Source organism: Molothrus ater, chromosome 2 (genome assembly GCF_012460135.2).
Source record: "Molothrus ater isolate BHLD 08-10-18 breed brown headed cowbird chromosome 2, BPBGC_Mater_1.1, whole genome shotgun sequence".
Lineage (NCBI taxonomy): Eukaryota > Metazoa > Chordata > Aves > Passeriformes > Icteridae > Molothrus > Molothrus ater.
In genome coordinates, this window is record NC_050479.2 from 5255202 (window position 1) to 5276350 (window position 21149).

Here is a 21149-nt window from a genome sequence, read left to right on the forward strand (position 1 = left end):
TCTTTATGTAGGCATTTTTACACAGTTTTACGGCCCCTCCCTGCCTGTGTTCCACATGTTACACGGTGTTTTCTTCATAAATCATCTTTAGAACTCAGGTACTGCCCTGTTCTGCTGGGGAAAAGCCTGTGCTGGCCCAGTGGTTGTGCCTGCTGATGTCTTTTCCTAAAGCTATCAGTGATTCCCCCTGGATTTCTGGCAAGATACAAGCAATGAAAGTACCAGTGTGGAAATTCTGTGGTCATGTTAGTGTGGCACTGAGCCAGCACTAGAATTTCTCAGGCAGGACATAATGTGCTAATTCAGCTTGACAGCTTCCAGCCCCTCCAAGTGCCCATCTACTCCCAAACACACAGACACAGCCTTCAAAGCCTCTCTTTTTTTTGGCTCCTTTGGATATTTTTCTTTTGTCTGCCAAAGCTCGATGGCAGGTTATAGCTGGATTGCACCCAGTGCTGATGTCAATTGCTTATACAGTATTCCAGCTGCTCTGTTGGGAAAACAAAGCATGTAAAACTAATAAAGGCAACAAAAACCATGATTATATCAGTCCTCAGAATCCTGCTACTCGTCAGGAATAAAGTCTAAGTAAATATCAATTTTTACATAGTCAAATACCATTTAACAACCCATTATTATGTAAATTAGTTTTCAATTTTTTTTTATTCCCCTAAGACAAAGCGATCACTCTGTGGGCAAACAGATTAGTCTTTTCCAATTGTGCAATTATGAATCATAAAAGATATTTTTTATGCAATATACTGGAAAGAAAATAAGTATTTTAATCAGTTAAGGGATGCAATTGTTGGCATCCAGACCTCTGCTCAGCTAACATCACTTATTCAGTGAAGGAAAGATGGCACTGACACCCACTGACTTCAAAGTGTTTTGCTTTGTCTGGACTTGAGGAGCTAAGAGCACCACTTGTGAAAGTAAAATTTAACTGTCAGCTGGGAAATTGGATTGTCTCCTCTGAGAGAAGCACCATCTCAAGCACATGAAAGCATCTGCCAACTCATACACCTTCACTTCTCTTTGCTTTTGCAGACAAGAACTCATCCTTTTCTATTTCCTCTGGCACAAACGCTGCCAGGGCTTAAAAAGCCAAACCACTGCCACACTTTCTACCCAACACAACAATTTCCTGGCCCAAACCCTTCATTTGTGTTTCCTTCTGGAAAGCAACTTGCAAAGCGTGATTTCTGTTTGTTTTTTCTGCGAGGCTCTAGATTACACATGTTATTTTAAACCATGTGGGTGTGTTTGTTCTGTTTTTTTAACCATGTAGATTTCCTTTTATCTCTGCCCGACCTCTGGCACCTCTGTGAGGTCATTGTGCAACCAGCAGCACCAGCTCCTGCTGCTGCCTCTCCCTGTATTCCCACTTATTTCATGGCTCCTGGCAATTGTAGCTGCTGGTGACCCAGGCTGGCATAGCAGAGAGAGCAGCTGTGCCAAGTGTGGCAGCCAGCAGGTTTCAGTGATGCCAGGGGAATGGATTACAGGAAACATTTATTTGTTTCCTGTAGATGCAGTTTCTACTTTAAGTCTGAAAAATATCAAGGTTTTCTGGGGCTGTTTGGCTCATGCCTTTTGCAAGCTGCTTATAACAATAGTAAGGTACTCAAGCAAGGTTAAATTCTTTAAGGAATTAAAAAAGGGCCAAGGCAACAGCAATTTTTAAAAAATGAGGATTTCACATGATGATTAATAGTTTTTGTGATAATTTGGCATGGCTAACCATGTATACAGATGCACTGTGATGAGTCTGACCTTTTCTGCTGTAGGAAGACAAATCTTTTTTCTTGTGTCTTTTCTTTTTTTTTTTTTTTTTGTGTCTGTGCACCAGTCTGAATAGACAGTGCCTGGGTTCTTCTGGTGCAGAAATGCAGCAGCATGATTCATGAAAATCATCTCCTCAGAAGGTAAGATTGGTGATTATCAAGAGCAGTGCATTAACTTTCCAAGTAGGACATTTGTAGCATTTGGAGAAACCGTTTTTGGTTTTTTTTAAATCTCTGATTCACACATTAAAAATCTCAGCAAGAAAGATGGAATCAGTATTTGCCACCAACAAGCTTTAAAGCAGCAGATTTTACAGCACCCACGGGTGTTTGCAATGGTTCAGGTAACACTCTGAGACCCTGATTCTACAAATGTGAAAATAAGGGTGAAGGGTTCCTTTACTGCCTGGGAGAAGGGGAAGGAAAGGTGCCCTGGGATCATGGAGCAAAGCTGAGCACATGTCTAAGTGTTTGACATGTGGGGCCTAAGGAGCATCACACTGGGAGTCAGCTTCTTTTCTTGGTATTCCCAGCACAGGCAGTGCAAGATCAGAGGGAAAAGAGCACAGCATCAGACACTTCAGTGAGGGCCTTAAGGGGGTCATTTGTCAGGGACGTGGTGCTGTACAAGGGTCAGACTTACACAGATAAATCTAAACCTGCATGAGGTAACTTTAGCAGCTATTCAGTCTTGGATGAAGGAAATAGCGCAGGGTTTTTTGCCCTGGTGAGGTGGTCATGATGAAGAAATACACCTGCAGCAGGAAGTGCGTGTTTATATAAATAAATTGACCTTTGATATAGGGTTTCTGAAACACTGCAGGATCAGGAAGCCAGGAGACAACTAAAGTAAATGTATTCTTTCTTCTTTAATGAAGTCCTGCTGAATGTTTCCTTCAGCTTTCAGATGATCTGTGACTGTTTGGCACCAGGAATACCTTCATGTGTGTCTGACAGTGCTGCAGAGAAGCACCTGTGTAAGAACCCAGGACATCCCTCTGGCTGTCCTGAGCAGCCAAGACCCCTGCCAGGGGTCTCAGAGACCCTGGCACAGAGCCCAAGACCCCTGTGGTTTTGATTATGACCTGTGGAGCAAGTTACCAACCTTAGATGAAGATCTGCAAGCCATGACAAATTATTTATCACAAGGTGAAAAAGTAGATTTTGGGCTTTTTTAGAATGGGGGATTCAGAGGGCAAGATGGAGGGATCTGGGCGTGTCCAGCCTTTCTCCTTCTTCTTCTTGGCCTCCATCTTCTGCTGTGATGTTGGCACTTTTGGATTAGTTTAGAGTAGAAGCTCACTGTCTAACATAGGTGATAGGTATTGGAAAGTAATTGTAAATACTGTACACGTAGTTTTTAGTATAAAAAGATAACACTGCCCTGGGGGCAGGCAGAGTGCCTGGACTGTCTTGCTGAATGGACCTTGGCAGGGCAGGAGAAAGAATTTTATAGCTAAGGAACAATAAACAACCTTGAGACCGAGAACTGAAGAGCCCTGACTCCTTCTTCGAGCACTGGGCAGGGAAAAGAGACTTTCTAACATATCTTGGGGTCACTCTGAGCAGCGAAACACCCTGAGACATCTGTGCACACTGCCCAGGCTGGGGGCTGCCTCCCTGGGGATCTCACTGGCAATGCTGGGCTGTGCAGAGGGCTCCAGCCACCACTCTGGAGCACCTGGAGTGGAAGAGGCTGCTGAGGTGAGAGATGGCGACAGCAGGTACAAGGGAGCCTCTTTTCTCTCTCTGGCAGGACAGGGGTGAGCTGGGGCCCTGCCAGAGGCCAGGGGCAGCAGTTCACAATCACAGAATGGTCAGGCTGGAAGGGACCACAGTGAGCCACAGGTCCAACCTGCCTGGTGGACATGGCACAGGATTGTGTCCAGATGGTTCTGGAGTATCTCCAGGAAGAAGATAGATATTCAGATATCCTGCTATTCATCCACACCCTCTCTGGACAATCTGTCCCAGTGCTCAGTCACTGTTCAGGTGGAACTTCCTGGGCATCAGTTCCTGCCCATTCCTCTTGTCCTGTTGCTCAGCATCAAAAGAGCCAAGATCCATCCTCTTGACACACTTCTTTAGATATTTGTACACATTAATGAGGTCCCTTAGAGTTATCTCCTTAGAGGCTGAACAGCCCCAGCTCTCACAGCCTTTTCTCACCAAAGAGATGCTCCAGTCCCTTCATCTTCTTGGTTGAACATCCCAAGCTCCCACAACCTTTTTTTCGTCACAGAGATGCTCCAATCCCTTCATCTTCGAGGTTGAACATCCCCAGTTTCCACAGCCTTTCCTCAACACAGAGATGCTCCAGTCCCTTCATCTTGGCTGAACATCCCCAGCTCCCACAGCCTTTCCTCACCACAGAGATGCTCCAATCCCTTCATCTTCTTGGCTGAACATCCCCAGCTCCCACAGCCTTTCCTCACCACAGAGATGCTCCCGTCCCTTCATCTTCATAGCCTCCGCTAGACCCGCTGCAGGAGCTCCACGTCTCTCTTGTCTTTCAGAGCCCAGACCTGGACTCAGCACCCCAGAGGAGCCCCACCTGGTCTAAAGAGAGGGGCAGGATCACCTCCCTGACCTGCGGGCACGGCTCTTCCCACAGCCAAGGCTTCGCTCCGCAGGCTCCTCCTCCGCGGCGGGAGGGGCCGAGGCCGCCGGGTCCCGCCGCGCAGCTCCGGCGGCGGGCGGCGATCCGCAGCCGCGCCCGGCCCGCTCGGCTCGGCAGGCTGGCAGCCGGAGGAGAAGGAAGAAGGGAGGAGGAGGCAGCGGCGGTGCCGGGAGCAGCAGCCCGGGGTAGGCTGTGCGGGCGGCCGCGCACCTGCCGAGCCCGCGGCGGGGGCGGAGCGGGGGCGGCTCCTGGGCCGCGGGGCCGCTCGGGAGCGGCGGCCGGGCCGGGCCGGGTTGAGCTGAGGAGCGGCGGCCGCGGGCTCGGGCGCTCTGTCACTCTGCCGGCGCTCCGCCGCCTTTTGTCTCCTTTTCTCCCCTTTTCTCCCCTGTTTATTTTCCCCGGAGCCCCTATCCTGCTGGACGGGGAGGCGCTGCTCGGTTTCGGGGGTGGCACCGCAGGTCGGTGCCGCGGGGCTGCGGTGGGACCGGGACAGAGCCCGGCCCTGCCCTGCCCGTGGGTCCCGGGGGAAGGCGGTGCCTGTCCCTTCGCCTGCCCGGCTCCGCTGCCCTTGACCTTTGGGATAGCCGGAGCCGCCCTGATCGCTCTGCGGGTCCCTAAGCATCGTGAACCTTTTCTCCCCTGTATTAAATAGAAGGAACGCGGCTATTTAAGGCGCCGGAGTGATGGATTTGGCAGGTCCTGGCTCAGGTGCAGAGCTGCCGGGTATTAAGCGCAATTTGCATTTGATCCGCGTGTGTGCGAAGGCGTTGTGAGCCCTTAAGGTCACCCCGGGGAGGGTTTGGTAACCCGGGGTCTGCACAGACATTGACAGAATTCATCTCAGGACCTTCCCCCTGCCTGCCCAGCACAGCTGAGCCCGCCTGTGCCGTGTTTGCAGGGTTTGGAAAAAGCCGCTCCCCGCTGGCTGCTTTCCTGAAATAGGGAGGGAGGAATGCTTCAGCCACTGCAGCGAAGGAGCAATAGCAAGTTTGGAAGGTAAATATGGTTTCAAAGTAAATACGGGAATATGGCTTTGTGCGTTGTGGTGCAGCAAGGAGGAAGTGGAGGGTTGGTTTCGCTGTCGGCAGAAATAGTTGGTGAAAATGAAAGAGTGTAAAACAAGTTTGAGTTGATTTTCCCATTTGAATGGGACGTTGTCCTTGGCTGCATCAGTAAAACTGAAATGTATAAAATTGTATTGTTGAACTACTGGTTGTGTGTTGTAGCTTATTAGTGTGATTTCTGAAACATAGCTTGGTTTTTAAAATCTGCTTAATCTCCAATAAAAGGTGAAATTTACAGCCTGCTATCACAAGTTTTATTGCCACAAATTTCTTTGCTTATGTGTGATGCCTTGAGAGCAGAGGCTAGACAGTGTTAAAGGAATAAAGTAGGGATTTATTAAAAAGGCCTTCAAAGGATACACCTTGGGCAGTACAAGAGCCTTGCTGGGGCTACACCCAAGATGCTCACAGCTTTTCACACTTCTGTAAGTTTTGGTCCATTTCCATATTGGGGTTAATTGTCAATTACAGCTTCAGGTTATGAAGTCCAATCCTCCCAGATTGCTCTCCTTAATTAGCTGTTTATACTTTTTGGACCTGAAGCTGCAGTGGTTCTTGGGCTGGAAAAGGATTTTTTTGTCTCAAAACACTTGCTCATACTTTATATGAAGTTCAGAGTTCTACACTAATGCAGTACAGAATCTGGAAAATAGTTAAAAACTTAAGGCATCATCTGGAGGATATTTTTTATGTTTATTAAAATGCACATGAATGTCAGAGGAACTTAGAAATATGTGGAGACAGGAACAAGTTATTGAGATGTAAATAAGAACTTAGGTGTTCCTGCCTGCAGTACATAAAATGAAATCAACTCCTGTCAAATAGAATTAGGCTGCAGTTCTCACTGTGCTGCTGATAGTCCAGTCATCTTTGCTGTGAATTACTGGGATCCTTGTGATGGGATTTATCCTGAGGATACACTGCTGGGAGGTGGTGTGAGTACAGTCTGTGCAGCAGGTGCACAGATGTGCAGCCTGGCGTGACCACTGAGCACTGAAACCTTCTGTAAGATGTGTGAAGTCTTTTCCTGCTTGCACTAGAGCTGTTAAATAGTAACCTGCTGAACAATTGCTTTGCTATAACGATGATTGCCCTGTCCTATTATATTTTTAGAGAACTGTTTAAGGAAGTATTTGACCTCAGGTGTTTGTTCTTTGCTGGCTTCTCGAGTTTTTTTCCCACCAGGTATTTCTGTCAGCTCAATTGGTGTGGTTGGTGAAAAAACTTTGGTGTTTGGAGAGGACTGTGAGAGAGGAGAAATGGGGTTTGGGATCACCCTGAAGTGAATCTGTTACTGCTGGGGGAAAACTTCACTCCTGCTGTCATCTACTTGTGCCAACTCTTTCTCTCCTTACCTTTTTTCTCCCACTTGGAGCTATCTGTGTTTCATTTCAACCAAACACAGACTACTGATGAGAAATAGTTGTTTTGAAATTGGAATTTTGAAATCTGACCTAACTAGCCAGCTGTGGCTGTAAGGGGCAATCCCACTTTTTAATCCTTGTATTTATGCCCCTGCTGCCTTGGATTTATTCTGTGTGACAGTTTTATGGCTATGGAATGAGTTAATATTCTCTGTTGGATCAGCTGCATTTCAGGGCAGGATTTCTGGTGGATCAGGCACCTGAGCCATGGCTGTAGGACTGCGAGGTCTGACACAAGGAGGGAGGCAGGGATCTTTAGCTGGAGTTGGGAGAGGGGAGGAAGGGGTAGGGTTGCACTTTAACCTCAGCAACCTCAGAGAGGAGATAGGAAACTCGTGTTGGGCAGGAATGATTATGGGTTTGATTAATTGCACAATCTGATTCAGGGCCAGGGAGGGGGTGGAACATGCCAAACAAGATTAGCAAGTCAATTCACTTTTAGGATAGGAAGGTGGCAAGCTGAACCAGGACACTGTAGAAAAAATAGAGGTATGACAAGAATGTGTTAGCATCAAGGAGCAGACCCTCGATCTTTTGGTGGGATACTCAGTTATGTAAAGAGAGGGTAGTGTTCCTCTATTCCTGGGGAGAAAGCCTGGGTAGGTGCTGAAGCTTTCAAGTTGCCCACTTGGACATGGCAGATCCTGTTTGTTGTCACTTACCTGGCTGAGGACAAGCAGCTTTGATTTCTGTAGTGAGATGGGGCAGTGAAGATGAGAGGAGAGAGCCTCACACCTTCACCTGCCCTGTGGCAGCCCCTAAAATTCCCAGGTGAACACCAGCTGTGGGTTTGGCAGTAGTGCTTTCATGCTTTCACTCACCTCCTGTTGTTTACCAGGAGAGCTCACCCTGAATCCTACCAGCTTCCCATCAGGAGCATGGCAGTGGCTTGGGCTGGCATTAAAGAGGGCTTGTGGGGTCCTGGGGGGCTGCCAGGGGGGTTGTGGGGACCAGGAGGGCTGTCAAAGGGGTTTTGGGGTCCTGGGGGGCTGCCAGGGGTGCTGTGGGGTCCTGGAGTGTCCCTGGATCCTGCTGGATTTGCGTGCGTGAGTTGCGGTCACACCTTTTGCCTACAGCTCCTTTGTCCACCTGACTCTGCAGCTGAACTGCAGCCAGTTCCTGTTGCAGCACCTGGAATAAAATCTGGGAGTTTTTATTGTCAAGGGGCTTCAGCCCATGTTGGAACAAACAGCAGGAACTTTATGAGAGTTCAAACCAAACCACTGCAGTCTCACTGTTCTCTGTGTACTGGGGCCACACATGGTCCTGCCTTTTGCTGCTGTAGGGAGCTCAAGTGGTGAAAAATCCCGGTTTTTCCTTTTCCAAGGCTTTCTGATGATGTGGAGCTTTGTGCAGTGCTGATGCTGGGTCAGGGAAATGGAAGAGGGAGTGCTCCTCAAGCCTTGCTGGTAGCATTGTTTAGCAAAACCCACTCTCAAGCTGGAGGAGTCTCTCATTCCAGGCTGGAAACACTACAGCCGTTCTTGACAAATTGCAAGCTCATAAATGTTCCTGATGTGCTCAAACAGATCTTTGTGAGCTGAGGAGTTGCCTGTTCATAGCCATTCTGGGACAAAAGCTGAGTGTTCTGATATAAGCTGGCTTTGGATCAAGTTCTGAGTGCATCTTTCCTTTGTGTGTCCCCTGCTTTGTACCATGCCAAGCTCTCAAAATTAATTATAAATTAAAAAATCAGAGAAGGCTGAAATTTATATAGACTTAAAATTCTCCACTGCATTTTTAATGTGAAGTTTAGTGAATGTGAATTACTTACCTCTGAAATGGATAATTGCTGATTCAATATTATGATTAGAAAATATCCCAATAACTCAACCAGACTGTTTACTTACCAGCTTCTCTTATTTGCAGATCAGCAGTAGACAAAGGCAGAGTGAAGAATTTGCCACGTCGTGACTGAAGGTAGAAGGAAAAAAGAAAAAACAAACCTGCAAGGAGATCAGCCCAGCAGCAGACATTCCACATTTGTGGATTCCACAGGCTTTGGGGGATCTTTGTCACACTTCCAGAAGAACAAATAACACACATCCATAATTGTGTCACCTGAAATCTGGTAGCAGCTGTGGTGTAGATGGCTCAGCTTCCTCCTGGGATCCGTTTCATCACTTCATTCTCACGAGATCAGTGGTAAGTCTGGAAGTGGTGGTGGTGATCCTTGCTGTGCACAGTGTGAGCTTGTGTCTGCTGCCTTGCTCAGAATTTTTGCTTTCTCGTTGTTTAATACATCTAGGAAGAACAATACAGGCAGTTGTTTAATAAATAAATATTGCTGACCTATAAAAAGTGAGATACTTTGCTGGGAAACCCAGACAAACCCTTACTGGTCAAGTGTGCTAAAGAGTAAAGCCTTTTGTCCTTTTCTGTGCAAGGTATGTGTTTGAAAGAATAAATTGCATTTTCAAGATCCTAGGTGGGAGGAGTGCTCAAGATTAGCATTCTTTTCTTAGCCAGAAGTGTCTTTTCTCCCCAATAATTTGAGGTATGATACAGACTTGTGCAATTACAGTTTTTAGTTCTTGCTACTGCAATATTTAAAAAAGTAGAAACTACCAAGGCCCCCCCAGCAAAACCAAACAAAAATCAAATCCTCCTTGCATTAGGAAAACTAGTCCTGGAAGTTTTATGTCATCAGTTCATGTGGTTCCTGAGATAGAATACTGAGTCAATTGTGTGTGAATAACAAAAAAAAAAAAAAAACAAGTGAAAGAAAAAGCTCTTTCCACCTGAGCCATTTTATGACATTTTCACTAGTTGAGCAGCAGGAACAAAGTAATTGCAGTTTTATCCCTTGTCAGGATGTTTTCAGTCATGAGGGTTAATAACTCTGCTTGTGGGATGACTCTTTTCCCTGTGAATATGCCAGAATTATCAAACAAGACCCTGGTTATGTAAAAGTTCATAAGGCAAAAAATTATTGAAAAGGGTTAATTAAAAATCAGGGACTGTGGTAGGCAGTGTGATAATCAGATGTTTGTGTGTATATATGTACTTACATTTACAGATGTTAATTTTAAGATCAAGGCTAGAAGAAGCCAGGAGACACATTTTGGGTATTTTTAAAAGCACAAATCCACAAAATGCTTTCCTTAAACAACTGAAACTATAGATAGGGAATAGAATAGATCAGATTATTATCTTTGTGTAATGCTTTCAGTGACAGTGAAATTAAGATGCCCTTTTAATTCAGCTGAACTGTAGAGAAAGAGCCAAGGATCCCAGTGAGGCACAAAGGAGAACTCCTTCCCAGTCCCAAAGCTGCTCAGTTCTGTTCATGTGCTCCAGTGTCAGTCCCATTGTCCATCTCTGGAAATTACTGATTTCTATTAGAGGAGGGCAAAATTAAATCCTAGAAGCAGTAAGAACAGAAGGAATTTCCAAACTGACAATTAAGAGAGCCATCACTTATGTCCTAGCAATGCCATCATGGAGACAGGGAGGTGTGGAATCTGACTCTCAGTGTGTTGAGCTGATGTTTAATAATTTTGAGCTGATATTTAACAGCTCCCAAAGGAGGGTTGCACCCCAGGCAGGTCAGCTCTGTGGGCTCAGGGCACTGCCACATTGTCCTGCCTGTCCCTATGTTCCTCCCAAGGCCACATCAGAGCAGATGAGAAGCAGCATAACTGGGAGGGTGCTTCTTCAGGCTGCTGGAGAACTCAAAAGAGTTTTCTTCCACTATTCCAATATTATCAGTGACTTTTGTAATGGTTCTGTGTGACTTGGTGCTAAAAGAAAATCTAAATAAAATAATTTTCAATTTTTCTTTATTTTTTATCATAGGTATAGAGCTTTCATTTTCTCTCTCACCTTCCTGCTGTATGCCAGCTTCCATCTCTCAAGGAAACCTATCAGTATAGTGAAGGTAAGAGGTGTTGTCCTTGTTCAAACATACTCTTGCTCCTGTCAGACAAGGATGTTGTCTTTTTCAGTATTTCCTGTTGTGAAAGGCAGGGTTAACCTTTAACTTGAAATGCCTTCAAGATGAGAGACTGATAAAGCTGGCACACAGTGATATTTGCTTGATAAACTTTAGTGAGACCCCACCTAGAATATTGCATGTAAGTCTGGGTTTTGGGCTGGAAGCAGCTGTGCCTGCACTCAATTCATGTGAATGAATCCAATTAGAGATATTGGAGAGGTTTGCATTCTTATGGTGGAGAAAAGTTGCTCGTAACTGATGAGTTGAACATTCCACTGGCATTTACAAGTGCTCCCAGTTATGTTGAGCATCATGGTCATCATTTTCTGTACCCTTGTGGCTGTTCCCAGTGAAGCTGATGACACAAATTCTCTAATTCTGGGTTTGTTATTTTAATCTTCAGTGTTTATAACTTGCCAGACACAAACCAAATTCCCTAGTACTGCATTGCATAACACTGAGGAGTAACAGTGGGCAAAATACTTGGTGTTACTGCAGAATTTCAGAGATTATCACTGTCAGAAACACCAGTTTACTGGAGAATATTTTTTCTAACCTTGTATTGGTGGCTTCCCCCAGCAATATACCAAGCAATTAATAAGGGCCAACAATATTTTGATTTTGGTAGATTTGACACACAGGTACATATAAATCTAGAATTGTTAAATTTCTTGCTGTAGGAAAGTTATCAGTCCCCAATTTGCAAGTGAATTTTCCATTTTCAAAGGTCCTTTCTGTTTCAGGGAGAGCTGCATAAGCATTGTGCAAGTCAAGTTGAACTTGACTCCTATAAAGAATATGCAGCCCAGATCCAGCCTGTCAAAAAGCCATTTAATGCCTCTCAGTGTGGATGGGAGCCATTTGGTAAGGCTTGGCTTTTTTGGTTTTGTGTCTTTCTTTCCTAATAATGAGCTGATATTCATAATTAGATTATTAATTATTATATAATCATATTTAGCTATTTCTTCACATGTGAGGGATTTGTATGGAAGGGGTGTTTTGTTTTCCATGTCCTCGCTGATTCTCCACAGAAAGTGAACTTTCCTTGTGATTTTTTGCTACCTAAAGCCACTTAAGTGATGTTATTTTACTTGTTAAATCTAAGAGATGGTTTCAGTAGATCAGTTTTCAGTCAGAAAATGGGTTTTGTCTTTAGCATGTCTGCTTAGGAAAAAAGGGTGAAGAATTAAATCAATCATAATTATTTTCTGCTTGTTTAATTCAAGCAATCTTTTAAGTGAAATTACTTGGTTCTTATCTAAATTGGAACTTTGCAGTGTCCTTATCTGCTTGAAGGAATACATTTCTCTCCATTTTAATGAAGAAAAAGGGGAGACTTCATTGCAGGAGAGACTTGACAACTTACTGGATAGTTTATGAACCTGGCCTTTCACTTGAATAGAAAAAAAATATTTGTCTACTGGATGATTAAATTTTTAATTTAATCGTATTTGGCTTTAAATGAGACTTTGAATCATTCCTTGACACTTTTATTGCTCTCAGAACCCTCAGTGAAACAGATTAGTCCACTCTGTCAATGTGCCAGTTCACTCCAGTCTGTGTAGCCATACATTCTAATTAGTCTTTAATTAGCAATTAAAAAAAAAGTCCTGCTCTCTTCAAAGATAATTAAAGATCTGAGCTCTGGGGTTTCTGGGGACAAAATCCAGTGTATTAACCCCTGCTGCAGAGTCTACTGGAAAAATTCAATCCCCCAGGTGGGATGCACTTAAGCCTGGGCAGTGTTTCTTGTCCCTTGACCAAGGGGGAATTGAGTTTTTTTGTCTGAAATACTGATTGACTTTTTTAAATGGAGACTTCTCAGCCCAAATGTCCTCTTTTTTCCATGGACATTATTGCCAAGCTGCCCCTTTGGATTGGCACTCTAGACTTGTTCTTTCAGGTGGTTTTCTGGCAAAGCTGGGAGTTTTGCCAGAAAAACACTGGAGGAAGGAATTTGCTTTAATATCTGTGACTTTGTGCTCAAAGCCAATTGAAATGGTGGCAATTTATTGCAAATAAATGCACAAACTGCCTGGGTATGAGCTCAGCTCCCTTGAGAGTTGACTTGGTGTTTCCATCAGGGTGGAGCCCCTTTGCTCCCTCTGTGCTGTCTGCAGTTCCCATTTAGGTGTGATTGTGGTTGTTTGCTCTACAGGGCAGAACTCTGGGGTTTTTTTTAAGCAGAACTTCTGGGTGCTTTGTGAATAGCTGGAAAATGAAATACAAAAGGCTTGTTTCTTTTTTCAAAAGTAACTTAATATTTTCAATATTTAAATAACTTAATATTTTGAAAAATATTAAGCTGATTGTTTAAAAGCCTCTATGATGATGGACTTTTTATTTTTTTTTAGACATTTTGACTGTTAGGACCTCATGCTTTTGCAACTCATCTTACCACTTTTAATCAAGTCTGTTAAATTGGATTTTGGATTTTCTTTTGCCTAAGGCCTTTAAAGAAAAGGGCACCTTGCTAATAACTGATGTTTCTCCTATTCCAAAATGGTGTTTTAAATAAGGTAGAGTTTAGCATGGGCTTGCCAATATTTTCCTGATATGTTAGAGGTAGAAGTGTATTTTTTTGTTAAATACAGCATTGGTAAAATGTTTGCTGAAGTCTAAATGTGCCTATTGGAAATTGAATGTCAGTGCACATTCACTGACATTTTTCTTGTTATATGTAAAAATGGTTAGGAAGTAATTAGTACCTTTAAAGTGACAATTTGTTTTGAAAATTATTCTTAGATAAGAGCAACTACAAACAGCTACTGGGAGCTCTGGATTACTCATTTTTGTGTGCATATGCAGTTGGGATGTATTTAAGGTAAAACCCCACTCTCTTTACTGTTTATTTATTAGGTTATTTGACTTCTGTGATATTGTGCTTTCCTACTGCAGAGATTCTGATGGAGAATGAGAAATTGATTGCTGAAGGGAAAAAAGCCAGCATGATTCTGAGCCCCAGTGGTATCAATCTCTGATACACTGGAAGCTTTTTAGCTGCACCAATCTTGAGTGAATATTTTCCAGGTTGAAGTCTAGCCTTTTTCTCATCTAGAATGTAAATCAATCAGTCAGTCAATCTCCAGTCAGTCTCCAGATTGCACTGATTGGGTTAAAATGATTGTCCTGGCTTTCTTTGGTCAAAGAATGGGAGCAGACACCTCCTAAAATGATACCAAACCCATCCTAAAGTGTGCAGTCTTAGCTGCTGTTTGGAGATGCTTCTTTTTGTTGACTAAAGCCAGAACTTCATGACTTGAATTGTTAGCAAGGGAGACAAGTCTCACTTTCAATGGCTGGAGACACATAATTGGGAAATGACTCTGTAAGTAAATGACTCTGAATATGCTCCACATGAGTATCTCCCTGAAAGATGCTTGTGCAGATGTCAGAATTTAGCAATTAATGAACTTTTGTTGGGGCTTTTTTCCCCCCCATCAAGTGCTAAAAATTGTTCTTTTGCTGCTATGAAGGCAAGCAGCAGTTACCAGTAGAGCTTCTCCTCAACCAGAATTTTAAACACCACAAAATATCCTTCATTTGTGAAGGCTTTTGGAGTGTGATCTCATTTTTAATGATGGCTTTTCTCTCTATTTCCTCCCCAATTCCAAGTGGACTCATCGGAGAGCGGCTGCCCATCCGCTACTACCTGACAGGGGGGATGCTGGCCAGTGGACTCTTCACTGCAATGTTTGGATTGGGTTATTTCTATAATGTGCATAATCTCTGGTTTTACATCGTGGCCCAGGTAGGCACAGTGTGAATTTAGACACTCAGAGTTCCTCCCATGGTGCTGTTCAGGGTAATATTGAGGTTTTTCACTTGCACACAGTGATGGTTGGGTGGGAGGATGTAAATGCTGGAATGTCTTGTTGATGACAGGCAGAAGTGATAGAGTGGGTACCCCCAGGCTTTATTTTTGAAAAATGGTGGGTTTTTTTATTTAGTTGAAAGCAATTTAATGTGTTTCACTCTGTGTCAAATCAGCAATCAGATCTTTGCAAGCTTAAATGCGGGTGAGTTTTGAAACAAGCGTGTTTACTTCTGTCAGTCTGCCAAGACCTGAGTGACACATCCTGGCTTTCTCTGCAGGAAAATTCCATTTACACTGCTAATGATGAGCAGTCTCCCACACTGGTGTGGCTGGGAACAGGCAGCTTATGTAACCAGGTTCATTGTGGGAGATTCTTCAGAGCTCTGATCAGGTGTCAAGAATTTTTACTATTGACCAAGATGGAATTTAGGTCAGGACCAGGCTAGGGCTGGTACTGGGGCCATTTTGGACAGGTCTGCACCTTGCATTGCTGCTTTCTGTGTTGTTGCAGTAACACTCTCACCTCTAGCACATCTGCATGGCAGTGAGCAAGGTGGCATGGGGAGATACTAACCTGGCACAGCACTTCTGTAACCTTGCCACCAATTAATCTGTGATTAACTAATAACCCCAGCCTGCTGGCATCAGGGGTTTTCCAGGACAGGAAATGCCACCTTTAGGGTTGAGCTGACTGTCTCTGCTCTGTGGGATGTGCTCAGTGAGCCCTGGAACTCCAGGGGGGTCTCACACCACCAGCCCCATTGGCTTTTGTTGGGTAGAGTGAGCTTGGTTTTGGTTGCATGTTCAAATGCTCATTGTACATGTGAGGTTTTGTATTGTGATGTTTGTGTTATGGTGCAATTGTAGACAGGGAGCTTTTTGTGATGCTTTTAATGTTCTGTGCAATATAGAGACTAAAATAATTCTTACTTCACCCTGAATATATTTAATTAAATTCCTCCTCTCAGTTTATTTACAGATGTCTGTTAAGCATTTTAAAGTTATCCAGTCTCCCCTAAAGTTGTCTTTTTTTCTGCTTTATTTGATTGCAAACATGCTTTGCCATATGCTCAAGTTGAGATAAGTGATATGCTGCTGCTTGACTGTGGGGAATTCACTTCTCTTTTCAGCTCAGAGCAGTGTGATTTTTGGTAAATATGTGACTGAATTACAGTATTCTGTGATTTAAATCATAAACTAATTATAGGTATGGAGGTAGAGGGAAGAATCTCTGCAAAACTTCGTAACTTGTTTCTTCTTGGGGGGGGGAAGAAATGCTTTCAAAACCACCCACTAAATTTCTAAATGCAATGCATTTGTGTAGACTTCCTTTTCCCAATGCAGAACTTGGCAGGAATTGTGTAGGAACCTGGTTTATGGCAGGAAATGTTTATTTATTATTTTTTATGTACTTTCAGATAGCCAATGGGTTGGTGCAAACCACTGGCTGGCCAAGCGTCGTTACATGTATTGGCAACTGGTTTGGAAAAGGAAGGTAAATGATACAAAATCCACAGCTTTGCAAGTACAGATCAATGCATTCTGCCTGTGCTATTATAATATCTATTTAAATATCTTTCTTAGGCTTCTGTGAGTATTTTTTGGGGTTTTTTTTGGTTGTTTTTTTTAAAGAAACAAAGCGGTTAGAATTTTGAGAGGAGCCTCCTTTGTTATGCTATTTAATTTATATATGGGTTTGAAACTGTCTCCCTCATGTCAAAACAGTGTTCTGTGGTAGCTCTTCTTCAGATGAATTATTTCAGAATTGTATTAGAATAATTCTTGTAAATATAAACAGTCTAAAACTACTCTTAGTAAAGGCTGTTATTATGCCATTTTAATGTGAAATTTCCTGTGTTTTCCTCTGTGTTGCAAAACAGTTGTCAGGGCATAACTGTAAAAAATACCTTTGTGTAATGTATTTTTTTTCTAACACACTTACATAAACTTGAAAATTTAATTTAGAAGACAAAATACATATGGCAACTGATTTAATCTTTCTTTTATCACCTTCTTTAAATCATCTGCTTGGTTTGTTTTGGTTTTTTTTTTTATATTAATCCTGCACTGTGATCACTCATGATGTTTATTTTGTCACACCATAGAGTAATTTTCCATAAATTTTGCAAGAGTTGCATGCCAAACCCACTGGCTTTGATAATGGTTGATGCATGTAGCATATAATGATGCTACTGTGGTACCATCCTTTGTCTGTGTAGAGCATTGTTGTTAATCAGTTCCAGAGAAGGATGTACTGGAATTCAGTATTTCATTTTTATATAAACCACAGGATAGTTAAAAAGATAGTTAAAAAGATGTAGCCTCAAACTAATTTTCCATTAGGAAATGCAGAGAATGGTAACTGTCATATAATATTGAACAAGACTGGGGAGTCTGTGCAAAATAAATACATTTATTCAGGCTTTGCTTTGTGCAGAAGCAGCATCCTTTACTTTTAGGATGCCACACAGTGGGCTGGTGAGTAGGGCTCTGGTTTAAATGTCAGTGACCTGGTCCTTGTTTTCATTCTGCTCTAATTCCATGAAGCATGAGCAGAACTCTTAAATTTTGTCTTCAGGCCATGGAAAAGATTCTGTTTAAGTTAGGCTGCTCCAGGTAAAATTCTGCTGAGGGCAAGGCAGTTTTCCCATGACTTAAAAGGGAAAAAAAAAACCTGTTTTCATGACTTCAGTGGGATTTTGGTGCTTTGCCTTAGCTCAGATGGAGCTGATGTGCAGCAGCTCTAATCTGGGATTTCCAGCAGACAGGAACCTTGATGTGTGCTTATCCAAGCTGGTGCAGGTGTCACCTTCTGCCAGAGCCCAGCAAGTCCATAATGGGATCAGAAAATACTGAATTTGCTCCCCATATCCTCTACAGTTTGTTTTCTTCTGCATGACATGTGTTTTTGTTTGTTTTGTTTTTTTCTTTCTTTAATGCAGAAGAGGTTTGATCATGGGAGTAGCATGAATAAATGATCAGTTAAAGAATCATAATCTATATTTCGCTGACACCTCAGCTGCACAGCCATTTTGTTACACTTTTCTCAAGAGATTAATGCTTGTAATAAATGCTTGTGTGTTTTGTTTCCTTTTTTCTAATGCAGGAGAGGTCTGATCATGGGAGTCTGGAATTCCCACACTTCAGTGGGGAATATCCTGGGATCCTTGATTGCTGCTTACTGGGTGTCCACGTGCTGGGGTCTCTCCTTTGTGGTGCCTGGGCTCATCGTGGCTCTCATGGGGGTTCTTTGTTTCCTGTTCCTCATTGAACGTGAGTGCTCCACTGGGACACAGCGTGAAGGGCTCAGCTGTGCCCCTGCTCAGAGAGCTCCTTCCCAGGGCACTTGGTGGGGAAGAAGGCACCTGGTGGTCCTTCAAAGAGCTTATCCAGTCACAATCACTGAGGTTGGAAAGCTCTCCAAGGTCATCCAGTCCAACTTTGACTGATGCCCACCCTGACCCCAGCCCAGAGCACCTCCAGGGATGGGGACTCCAAACCTGCCTGGGCAGCCCCTGCCAGTATTTAACAACCCTTTAATTGAATATATTCCTGCTGCTGTCCAAGCTGAGCCTGCCCTGGCCCAGCCTGAGGCCGTTCCCTCTGCTCCTGTCCCTGTTCCCTGGGAGCAGAGCCCGACCCCCCCGGCTGTGCCCTGCTGGCAGGGAATTACAGACAATAATAAATACAGCAATAAAACACCCCCTGAGCCCCCTTTTCTCCAGGTGAGCCCCCTCAGCTGCTCCTCATCTGGTTTGTGCCCCAGATCTCTCCCCAGCTCCTCTGACAGAGTGATGCTTGAGAGTTCAGCCCCTGTCCTGTCACCAGCCCCCTGTGTTGGTAAATGCCTTCAGTGTCCCTTGGCTGAAGGTCCCACCTGGCTGCAGTGAATGTTCTGTGCTGCCATTGAGCCCCCACCATCATCATCCTCTGTGCCATGAGTTACTGGAGGCAGCTGAGGGAGCAGCTTTTGACACTTCAGATTAGAAATGAAAGAGGAATGCCCCATCCTGTCCCTATGCAGACATGTGAATGTTTGTTTTACTGTAACTGTCCTGTCTCAGGAGGTGAATTTTGGCAGATATAACAAGAATTCTGTAACTAGCTGGACTGCCAGAGTAGCACTTTTTACCTCTACTGTCAGTTTATTGTCAGTAAGTTACACTATTTAAAAGTGTTTCAGGAGATTTCTTAGGCTTGTTTTCACTGTTAGCTCTGTGTGGTATTTTATTTCAGATCCTAAAGATGTCAGTTGCTCCTGCACACCATCCAGTGTAAGTAAATGCATTTTCTTTTTTGATTTCTGCCTCCTAATAGACACATTTATTAAGGTGGTTCTGTGAATCAGATTGTGTGTGTGGCCCTTTGTGCCAGGCTGTTGTAACTGATGCTGTGCTTGAGGCAATGATTGGTTTTCTGTGCTTCACTGATAAACCAGGAGTTTCTCTCAAAGTAAATGAATTTAAGAGGTGAATTAATTTGTTCTGGAACACTTGATCTTACAGTAAACCAAGTGAAAACTGTCCATCTCTTTTTTTCTCTTTTTCTTGAGTTTTCTTAATTTACTTCAGTCTTCCTGAGCATCTTTGTAGGGTGTTTTGTTTAAGTATTTAGTATTAAGATAAATAAGTAATAAATATTATTTATTTATTAAGTATTTTAGAATGTTGTATCAGAGGTGGAAAGATTTCCCTAGGAAGTCCCAAGCTACTGTGTGAGATGATTCCTTTTCTGCCTCATGAACCCAAGAAGAGGAAGGCAATTCAAATGGAATTGGAGAAAAGTAAAAAGCAAGGAAAGGCAACAAAAAGGGCATTAGGAAAACCAACTGTGTGTAACTTCTCATGACAGAAATGTCATTCCTGGCCCAGTTTTGTTCAGGACTGTGCTCACAGGTCGATTTTGTTTCATGTTCCCTGAGACTCTGCTCTGTGTTTGTCTCTACTGCAGCCAAAATCTGGAGCAGTTCTTGCTTCAGGCTCTGAGGAACCCTTGGGCAATCAGTTCTGCCACATTTCCAGGTATTTTTCTGGAATAGTAGAGGGGATTGGCAGAGCAGGCCATGAGGTTTCCCATGTCTGAGGGCAATCAGGGCTGTTGGTGAAAGTCCCAAGGGAATCCCACATGGAAATTATCTGTACATGTGGATTCATCTATGCCTTTTCTTTGCCAGTCTCACAGGTAAATTGTACAGGGTTGGTTGCTCTTTTTTTACCCCCCAATGTTTTCAGATCAATGGAGTTTCACATTTTAAATGCTTTGAATAGGAACTGAAGACAACTTTTCTAGTCTGTGTTCTTTCCTCTTTTCCAATTTTTTTTTTAATCTTCATATGAAGCACTTCTGATAAAGCTTCTGATTGCTTTTGATAGTCTGTGGAGCTCCTTATTTTATTCCTGTGAGACAAGGTGGGCTCACACTATGCTCTGTATTTTTCCTTTTTTTCCTCTTTCATTTCTTAGAAGTAATTTCTGTAAATTGTGAGAGTATTTGAAGTGACTCTCATTGCCTGCTGTTAAGAGTCCCATTTTCCTTAGATTTTATATAGTTCAGAGCATTGTTTTTATAGAATATCCTGTTAAGCTTTATGGAAATAAGTATTAATTTGTTTCAAATACACTTTAACTGGAGAGAGCACAACTAAAGAGCTCCTCACAGTATATTGCTCATATGTCTCAGTGAGCTGGTGTGGAAAATTCTGACATGCAATATCTACTTATCATGATACTTTTAACAAATAATTTAGTATTTTAGGAGCAATTTCCCCCATTTGCAGAAAAGGAGGAGCATTTGACTCCTTTTCACTAGAGCAGCAGCAAGGTCACTGCCCCAGGCTCATTCTCACTGTGTGGGATGAATTTGACCTCCTGTTTCCCTGGAAACCTCACTCTGCAGAGCAAAAGGCATCACTTCTTCCTTCCCTATTTCCATTTCACATCTGGAAATCTGGGAGGAGTTTACCACAGGGCTTCCCCACTTGCCTTGGACCCTTCTCAGATTGAGATTTGCCTTGTCCTGGGGAGCTTTATGTCATTGGAACTGCCCAAAGACTTCGCTCCTGAGTGGTCTGCAAGGATTCTAAACCCTTGTGGAAGGGGCTCACAGCTTCTGTTCACCACAGACAGGTGGCCTTAGAAATTAAGGAATTTAATTAGGTAGGAGTTCAAGATGTCCAGATGTAGATGTGGTGATGACAGTTTCTGACTGTAAAGAGAAGTGAGTGTTAATTGAAGGGAGGTTGATGTAGTAAAATAGGGAAAAATATTTGATCTGTGTTGTACAAGGGATGGAATTTAGCAGGTGTAAAATACTTGCTGTCCTTTTTTTTTTCAGTCATTCTGTTCAACCTGAACAACCTTATGTGCTTTTGCAAATAGTTAGAAATTTTTTTTTTTTTTTGAGGTATTAAACACACACACTTGCTTTTCTCCTAAGGCTGTGGCAGGAAATTTTGGCCAGATGTCCTGGGTAGGTGCAGGCAGCTCTGCACTAAAAACTAAATC

The 21149-nt window shown here is 43.3% G+C and overlaps 1 protein-coding gene across 1 annotated transcript in view; it reads left to right on the forward strand.

Moving 5' to 3' along the window:
- The first annotated feature begins 4122 nt into the window (after positions 1–4122).
- Positions 4123–21149, forward strand: part of SLC37A1 (solute carrier family 37 member 1) — a 36516-nt gene continuing 19489 nt past the window's right edge. The window contains 10 exon segments of the mRNA XM_036383158.2: positions 4123–4589; positions 5303–5400; positions 8762–9037; positions 10691–10772; positions 11573–11693; positions 13575–13653; positions 14445–14580; positions 16065–16141; positions 17753–17919; positions 18883–18920. Of these exon segments, the coding sequence (XP_036239051.1) occupies positions 8982–9037; positions 10691–10772; positions 11573–11693; positions 13575–13653; positions 14445–14580; positions 16065–16141; positions 17753–17919; positions 18883–18920 (756 nt within the window). The 5' untranslated portion in view covers positions 4123–4589; positions 5303–5400; positions 8762–8981.